At 60.9% G+C, this 8,949-nt stretch overlaps 1 protein-coding gene across 5 annotated transcripts in view; it reads right to left on the bottom strand.

Moving 5' to 3' along the window:
• Positions 1-3,027: 3,027 nt before the first annotated feature.
• DPP9 (dipeptidyl peptidase 9) overlaps positions 3,028-8,949 on the bottom strand; it is a 37,919-nt gene continuing 31,997 nt past the window's right edge. For 4 of the 5 annotated variants that reach the window (XM_044254498.1, XM_044254497.1, XM_044254499.1 and 1 more), the window contains 4 exons: positions 8,270-8,422; positions 7,478-7,620; positions 5,870-5,981; positions 3,028-3,239 (listed from right to left, as the gene is read on the bottom strand). In XM_044254498.1, the coding sequence (XP_044110433.1) occupies positions 3,147-3,239; positions 5,870-5,981; positions 7,478-7,620; positions 8,270-8,422 (501 nt within the window). In that variant the 3' untranslated portion in view covers positions 3,028-3,146. Of the gene's footprint in view, positions 3,240-5,869; positions 5,982-7,477; positions 7,621-8,016; positions 8,152-8,269; positions 8,423-8,949 lie in introns of those variants that run through there. The other variant, XM_044254500.1, reaches the window with a different exon arrangement.

Here is an 8,949-nt window from a genome sequence, read left to right as displayed (position 1 = left end):
ACTTTGACCTTCTGCCAAAGCACACTTGTTCTTTTGTAGCTGCCCATTATCCATCCTCCTTCCTGTTGGCACCCCACTTCCTTTTCCAGACCTCTTGTCAGGTCGGAATGTGAATGACTGAAGTTATGCCAACAGGTGCTGTTTCATGGCAATCTGAATACCGACTGAGTGAGGCAGAAGTAGAAGGTTCTCAGGAAGAGCTCCTGCTTGGAGACAAGTGCAGGTTTCCAGCTGCCAAGGCTCCTGAAGCAAGCCCAGTGCCCTTTGCCACAGGTTTCTGTCCTTCTGTGATTTGTGACCAGTCCCCTCCTCCACTTTGTTGCACAGGTTTAAGCGAAAGGCATCTTATTCTCAAGACTGGGATTTTAGGGACGCCTGAGTGGCTCAATTGGTTAAGCAGTTGCTTTTGGCTCAGGTCATGATCCCAGCGTCCTGGGATGGAGTCCCACATCGGGCTCCCTGCTCAGCAGGAAGCCTGCTTCTCCCTATGCCTCTGCCTGCCACTCTGTCTGCCTGTGCTCACTCTCTCTGGCCAAAAAAAAAAAAAAAAAAGTTTAAAAGACTGGGATTTTAAACATTTCATTGGCTGAGCTCCCTACCCATAAAACACATTGAGATTGACAACATTATTGTTTCCAATATGGATGACAAGGGACTGATTTCCTTCATATGTAAAGAGAGTCCACAAATCAATGAATCCAATAGATCAAACGATCTATTGATCTATAGCAATGATTGCTAGTCAACAAGTGTCTTAAAACATGAAAACATCCCCACACATTAAAAAAAAAGGTGAGTTCCGATTACAGCGAGATACCATGTTTCACTCCTAAGATCCGTGAAGATAAAAATATCTGATAGCAGGTAGTACTGGCGAAGGAGTGGGAAGAGGCACACTTCACCCTTCTTGGAGCGGTTTACACTGAGGTGTTCTCTTTGGAAGGCAATCTGGCAGTACTCTGTCAAACTAAAGAGTATGCCTTTTGATAATTCTAGGAATTTACCCTATGAACTCAAACATATGCCCAAAATATGTGCAAGACTATTTGTTACAGTATCACCTATATTGGGGGTTGATCAATAACAGCCTGTGGGGTAGATCTGGCCGGCTGCCTGGTTTTGTAAATAGTTTTATTGGCACCAGCCAAACACTCCTTTACAGATCACTGGAGCCTGCCTTTGAACTAGGAGGGCAGAGTTGAGTAGTTGTACCCCAGGCTGTCTGGCCCACAAGGCCTAAAATATTTACTCTCTGGCCTTTTGCAGAGTAAGTCCACTGACCCCTGATTTATACTGATTTAAACAGAAAAGCCCAGAATAACTGATTATCCCTTAACATGTGCCTGGCAGGGACGCCTGGGTGGCTCAGTTGGTTAAGCAGCTGCCTTCAGCTCAGGTCATGATCCCAGCCAGGGTCCTGGGATCGAGTCCCACATCGGGCTCCTTGCTTGGCTGGGAGCCTGCTTCTCCCTCTGCCTCTGCCTGCCTCTCTGTCTGCCTGTGCTTGCTCACTCTCTCTCCCTCGGTCTCTGACAAATAAATTTAAAAAAAAAAATCTTAAAAAACAACAACAACAACAAAAAACATGTGCCTGGCAAAATAAATTCTGGCACATTCAGAGGGAGGAAGAGAATTCTGGTGTTAATAGTAGAGACCGGGAGGTGATCACCTCTCTGGAGGGAAGGCGTCTTTTCTCGGTGTATCCTTTTGTGCTACGGTTTAACTTGATAAGCCATTAAAAATAAAAGCAGGACTTCCCCAAGTCCGGGGAGGGTGAAGGTGCCAGGAGAGGCCATCCTGCTGTTGGGAACTCAGGTTACCAGCGTGCAGCCGGCCTCAGCTCTCCCTAGGTCTTGGCTGCCGGGACAGACAGGAAGAGGGGAATGGCCTGCCCTCCTGAGCCCAGAGCCATGCAGTCGAGCCTCTGGTCAGATACTAGGTAAGTGAAGGCATCCAGGGCCGGGTAACAGGCCAGAAGGCTGTGCACCATGGCTGGAGCTGTTAGGAGGAAGCCTGTGGGCTGGACGGGCTGCCCAGGACATCCCGGGCTGGGTCCCTGGGGGGACACAGCGGGGCTGCATCCCAGAACGGTCCTCCCTGGCACCCTCTGATGAGGGGCAGGCCATCTCCCGGACCTGGCGCCTCCCAGGACCCCACGGGTGGGAGGAACCCCCAGTCCCAGCCCCAGGCTTGGAAGGAACCTCAGGCAGCCCTCGGCGCGTCCATCTGGAATCGTTTACTGAGTCCACTTCTTACACGCATAATTATAAAAGAATAAGAATCGACAAAAATATTTTCTTTCCATAATATGTAGAGGTGGTTCGTTTCAGGTGGGTTTTTTTTGTTTTTGCTTCTTTTCTGTTTTTCTTTTCACCCGCCCCGCAGAATGCTTGGCAGGGAGGAAGAGGCAGGAGTAAGGATAACCCTGAGGCGGGGAAGGGTCCACTGCCAAGGCCAAGCCCCTCGCCCCGTCCCGGCTCTTCAGAGCCGGCTGAACGCTCAGGGGCAGGCGGGAGGCTCGCGGCCCGCTGCGCACCGCCCCCCGCCGCACTTGGAAGAAGGGTCGCCCCCCCGCCCCCCACAGGTGCTGGCTGGCTGGAACTCTGGGGCCAGCGGCGGACCCCATTGTAAGCGTAGGCCCCCTTTGCTTTGTCCTTTAAATAATCATCAAAAAACGCCCCCCCTCCCAAACAAAACACACTCGGACCGGGGCGGGTCTAGAAGGAAAGGCGAACGCATGCTTCCCTGCGGGCCGCTGCGGGGCGGGGAGGAGGCCCGGCCCCGCCCAGTGTCCTCGGGGTCCCCGCCCCCCGGGGGTTCCCGGCGGGGTTGAGGCTCCAGCTCCCCGACAACGCAGAGGGGGGGAGGATGGCCTGAGGAAGTGCCTCTTGGATGCGGGGCTCGTCTCTCCGTCCTGGCAACCGAGAAGCAGCAGGCAAAGAACCCAGGAGCGTTACAAAAAGGAGAAAAGGCGTGGGGGCAGCGAAGGCAGAGGCTGGGTTTGGGGGGCGGTCCAGCGGGGGCAGAGGGAGGGGGCGCCGCGCCGGGGGTGGGGCTGCGGGGGCCACTGGGGCCCTCCCGCTGGCTCCCGGGTGGCGGCAGCGGCAAAGCCATTGTGCTCTGAATGTGCGGCCGGCGGCGAGGGCTCAGAGGTGTTCCTGTAGAAAGTGCAGCAGTGTGACTTCGTAGTGCTCGCCGGACTCAGGGCAGCGAATGCTGTGTCTCTCGTTGGGGTAGATCTGGGTGGACAGAAAAGGCAGGGCTGGTGACACAGAGGGACCCTGCCCCAGGCGATCGCTGCGGGGCATCCTGCCCCTGCCCCCCACCAGTCCCCAGCTCAGGGCGGCTCCTGGGGGGGGGGCTGTGGAAGGGGCGGGCACCCTGGACTGAGGGACCTGGGGTCCATTCTCCCTCTGCCCCCGCTTCCCCCAACTCGCTTGCTGTGCACTCTGGGCAAGTGATGACCTCCCTGACCACAGCCACCAGCCTGGAAAACCAGATGAAGACTGTGGACCTCTCCAGGGCTTTTCCAGGGCTGGCCAAGCTAGTCCCCGGAACACAGAGCCCGGGCATATTAGGAATGGAGCATCCGGGAGCCCACCTCTCTGCCCCAGGCTAGGAGCTGTCTCCGGACCTGGGGAGGTTCAGTGAACCCACCTCAGCGGGGAGTGGGGGGGGCATCAAGTCTTTGAGACCCTTGGTGCTGTTCTTTGGAGCCACCTGCATTGGACCCAAAGGCGGAGGGAGGACCGCACCTGCCATGCCCCACCTCCCACGGCAGGCCTTCCGCCCCAGGCTCTGTCAAGTGTTTCCTGGGTCCTCCCTCACCACCTGAGGGGGCACTGTCCCCAGAGGGGAGCCCAGGACTTGATGCCAAGGGCCACCCCCAAGGAATCACCCAGTCCCCGAGACCTGGCTGAGCCAATGTCCAGGCTCAGTGACGGTGGGTGATGGTGACAGGAACTTTTTAGATCTTGCCTCTGACCCTCGTCTCAAGCTGGGTGGGACCAGGGCCAGGGAGCCCGTTCCTCACCTCTCCCTGCCAGCAAGATGGGTTTGTGAACCAAACCATTCCTTCCCCTCCAGGCCCACAGCCACTGTTCCAGTTCGCTACTCTGGAATACAGCCAAGGGCCCAGAGGTCTCTCTTCCTCCTCCCTTGCCTTCTTTAATCCATCCCTGATGAAGGACAAGTCTGATCATACTGCCCCCAGCTCAGACCTCTGCAAGGACTTGCCAGTCTGGCATCAAGACCCAGTCTCCTGGGTCCTGCTGGGTCCTCCCGAGCTTCACGCCTCCCGAACTCAGGCACCAGGCACCAGCACTGCCCGGGACAGAGACCCTTCACACCACCCTGGGTCTGGCTGTCTGGTTACTTCGTCCTCCTTTTGGCTGTGAGGAAAGGGAGAGGCTCTGTGTGGTTTCCTGCTGTGCTCTCAACCCTCAGGCCAGGGCCTGGTCTACAACAAGTGTGATGTGCCAACCAGGAGGACCCGGGACCACCAGCCTCCCAGACTTCTGTTCCAGGGTACCTGGAACCAAAGGGGGTTGCTTTGGGGTCTGCCCTACCTCCCTCACCCGCTGCCCTGCTCCGGCCCCCCTCACCCGCTGCCCTGCTCCGGCCCCCCTCACCCGCTGCCCTGCTCCGGCCCCCCTCACCCGCTGCCCTGCTCCGGCCCCCCTCACCCGCTGCCCTGCTCCGGCCCCCCTCACCCGCTGCCCTGCTCCGGCCTCCCTCACCCGCTGCCCTGCTCCGGCTTCCCTCACCCGCTGCCCTGCTCCGGCCTCCCTCACCCGCTGCCCTGCTCCGGCCCCCAACGGAGGGTCTCATCTCACCTCCAGCTCCTCACAGGGAGGCAGGGGCACAGGACTCCTGCTCCACCCTGCGTGCTAAATGCTCTCCCAAGAGAACCCACAGTTTCTCCATCTGTCCAACCGCGACATGGCACTCCCCTGAGGGCAGTGTGGGAGGCTTCTGAGAGGCAGACACACTGGCCGTGGCGGCAGGTGATGAAATCTGCCCCTCTCATCTCTCCTGCTTGACCGGCCCCTTTCCTGCCAGGACGACTGAATATGGCTCACATCCCAGGGGGTCTCATGGGCCTCTGTCTGGAGAGGGCTACAAGGGAGGCGGGCCCTCCAACCCCTGCCCTCGTCCAAGCCGGCTCATCACCAAGGTCCTGCGTCTCACCGGCCAGCACCCCCCTGCTACGGCAGAAGCCTCGGCCCTCTTCCAAGCCCAAGGTCTCACATCTCAGGGACAAGACCTGTCCCCTATGGTGGAAGCCCCGCCCCTGGCCCAACCCCCACCCCACCCCCCGCCATGTCCTGGCCATCCCCCTGCCTTAGCCCCCAACTCCGTTCTGCTTACTCCATCCACCCTGGTCTCCAGCCCCCGGTGAGGCCTCCGACACTGCCGTGCTCCATCCACCCTGGTCTCCAGCCCCCCCGACACTGCCGTGCCAGGTGTTGAACCCCCGGCCTCCCTCCCCGGGCTGAGCTGGGTACCCCCTACTCTCCAGCGTCCTTCAAGGTCACCTCCTTGGGGAGCTCCTCTCTGATCCCAGTGACCCTGAGATGCTCTCAATGCCCTGTACCATTCCTTCCAGGTAAATTTCTCAGGTGAAGGTAAAATGGTGTCGGCGTGCCAATTTCTGTAACACTGACCTTCCTCCACCAGACTGAGCTGGGCGGGGGCAGGCGCTGGCCTGTCCCCTCAGTGTGCCCGGCGTTGAGGCACCATCAGTGACCAGTACACGATCGCTGACTACATGTGGGGACATGGGGGGGAGCCCTGCCTTGGGGGCCGTTGCAGCGGCAGGTGACTCCGCCCCTCCCCACCTGCGGGCTCCTGGGGAGGCGCCACCTACCTGGAGCTGGTAAGGTTTTCCCGCCCGGATCAGCTGGGAGACGAGGAAGTTTGTGTGGAAAAAGTGCACGTTCTCATCCAGGAAGCCGTGCAGGATGAGCAGGCGGTTGGGCCTGGAAGACAAGGCTGGGTGAGGGTCTGAGGCAGGACCCTTTGCTCGTGCCCAGCCCTAGCGGCAGGCTGGACGGCAGCTCTGCAGCGCGCGGCGGGAAGAACTGAAAGCCTCAAAGCTGGGGGTGTGACAAGCAGGGCTGAAGACCCCCCACTTCCTTCCAGGCAAGGAGCAGAGCAGGGCGGGGAAGTTTCTAGAACAGTGCCGCCCCACAGCACTGCAAGGCGATGGAATGTTCTAGACCTGCCCGACCCATTGCATTCACCACCATCGCCACATGCAGCTACTGAGCACTGAAAATGTGGCAGGAGTGGCCAAGAGCCTGTCATTTAAAAAAATTAGATTCTTTTTTTTTTTCCACCGAGGAGGGGAGGGGCGGAGGGAGAGGGAGAGCGAGCCCCGAGTGGGCTCTCCGAGACCTCCCGAGCCTGGGGATCATGACCTGAGCTGAAATCAAGAGTCGGACACTTAACCGACTGAGCCAGCCAGGCGCCCCTACAAGTCTGATTTTTAAACATAATTTATTGAGGTGAAATCTACAAAACTTCAAACTCCCTCATGCCAAACTGAATGCTTCCGGGGCATTTGGTGGATTCACAATGTTGGGGAGCAGCAGGTCTATTCAGCTCCAGCAGAGACCCCCGACCTTAGAGGTCTCCCCCGACCCCCTGCCAACCAGACAGTCCGCGTCTGTCCCGTTGGGAGTTACTCTGTCAGTGGCTGTGAACCCACGTGAACTGACATTCGGGGGGTGCATGGGGGCTCCTGGCTCCCAGACTGGACGGCACAGGCCCAGAGCTCTGGGTTTTCGAGCTCAGCTGTCTCCGGGCGTCCCCAGAGAGCCTGGGCCACACTCCAGCCCACGGAGAGCGGCCTCACTGGGAGAGGGGGAGAAGGGCCCAGGCAGGGCCGGCCTGCACGGAGAGCCCAGCACGGAGGGCAGGGGCCCAGGGAAGTGGTTCACCAGGCGGAGCCACACCAGACGGCGGCAACACCACGCTTCCCTTCAGAGAAAGAGGCCGATGGCGAAGCATGACATGGTATATGCCTCAGCCGGTCCCACGGCCCCGGATGTTACAACCGTGGGGACCCGTGTCCCGAGCCACTGCATGTCAAAGTCCACAAAACAGGCCGATCTGGTTCAAGACCAGGCGACAGCCCCACAGCTCGCCCCGTGCTTGGGGAGTGAGGGAGGCCTGCGTGTGCAAAGCAGCGAGACTCTAGACCCTTCTTTCCATCATTCTGAGGGCAGGCCCGAGCCTCCTCCCTCCCAGGGCACCCTGGGCGCCGGCCTGCTTCCGTGAGCAGCAGTGACACCGGGAGGGCTCACGGGGGTGTGAGGCGGCCGCAGAGAGGGAGGCCTAGGGCCCGCCAGAGAACAGCACCGATGTGGGAGGCGTCGCGCCGGTCTGCCCCAGCAAGGGCAGGGGCCAGGGAGGGGCGGCAGGAGGAATGGGGGCCTTGGCGCCCGCCAGGCTGGGGCGGTGGGGGCCTTACTCGTTGGGCAGCTTCTCCACGTGCAGAGCTACAGAACCCGCCTCGTAGCCCAGCTGGTTGTTCTCCGGGACGTCCATGTAGCGCTCGGTGTAGCCTGTGTCGTAGGCCATCCACACCGTGACCGGGGCGCCCGCGATGGCCACCTGAGGGCCACAGTGGACAGAACGGGGTCAGGGAGCCAGAGACGAGAGAGAAGCAGAGGGAGAGGACAGGAGAGGAGAGAGAGAGACACACACACGGGTCAGGTCTCAGGAGCCCTCGCTCGCCTGCCGGCGGTCCCGGGGCCTCCCCCGAAGGACGTGAGGAGTGGGCATGCACACGGGGGGCTGGCGGGGAGGGGCCCTCAGACCGTGCGTCCCCCGCGGATCGTGCGTTGCCGAGGGAGGGCGGGTGAGCTGAACGAGTGCGTTCAGGCCGGGATCGGCCCCTCCCTGGTCCCACTGCCTTCCTGCCTCCTCCTCCTCATCGCCGCCCCGCGGTGCCCGGACAGTGCTGCCGGCCTGGGCCCCTCCCCCGACGCTCTTCACACCGTGCCCCACCTCTGCCCATCCGAGGCCGGGGTCCCGGGCTCAGCCTCCCACAGAGAGCTGCTGGCGGGGTTTTGTGCAGCCGGACGCCATCCTGGGGTCAGCAGTGGCGGGCAATGAGGAGGGGGGCTCGGCCCCATGGGGCTGCTGCGGGGAGAAACAGCCACGTGGCAAGGCCCCTGCCGAGACGCCTCTCCGGGGGGGCGGGCTCCGAGGGGGCACAGGCGGGTGCCCGCAACCAGGAGGGGGACGGGGCGGGACCCACCTTGAACACTTGGGGCTTATGGATCAGCCCCATGAGCGAGAGGAAGCCTCCGTACGACCACCCGTGGATGGCAACTCGGCTCAGGTCGATGAAGCCGTACTTCTCGGCCACAAACTGCAAGCCCTCCACCTGGTCCTCGATCTCCACCTGGCCCTGGGGGACGAGGCCGGGCACCTCTCAGAGGCCTCCCTCCGCGTGCGTGCCCTGCTGTCCTACCTCTGTCCCGTGTGGACCAGCAGCAGCTCCAGAAGCTACCCCTTTGTCCAGACCCTGTTCCAGCCTGCTCTCGGGGCTGGGGCGGGGGTCAGAGGGGCCCAGCTTCAGTCCTGCCCTGCCACCTCCTGGCTGACCCGGAGAGGGTCCCATCTCCCCTTCTGGGCCTCAGTTTCCTCCTCCCAAAGCTAGGACGCCAACGCGCATAGGACCACTTTGCGGTGGGCGCGAGGAGGAAACGAGGTGGTGAGCGTCCTGCGCTCGGAGGCCTTGCACATGCTAAGGCTCGAAGGCCGGCGGCTGTCGTGACCGTCATCATCCTCATCACCATGACCGCCATCCTCACGGCCGTCACCACCCTCCGCCACCGTCTCCATCCTCACCACCCCCACCCCCACCATCACCTCTATGTCCACCAGTCCCTGGCTGGTCCAGCCACTGGGACTTCCTGCTGACGGGGCCTACAC

This window comes from Neovison vison, chromosome 6, assembly GCF_020171115.1.
Source record: "Neovison vison isolate M4711 chromosome 6, ASM_NN_V1, whole genome shotgun sequence".
NCBI classification, from domain to species: domain Eukaryota; kingdom Metazoa; phylum Chordata; class Mammalia; order Carnivora; family Mustelidae; genus Neogale; species Neogale vison.
This window is presented reverse-complemented; position numbering and strand designations above follow the sequence as displayed.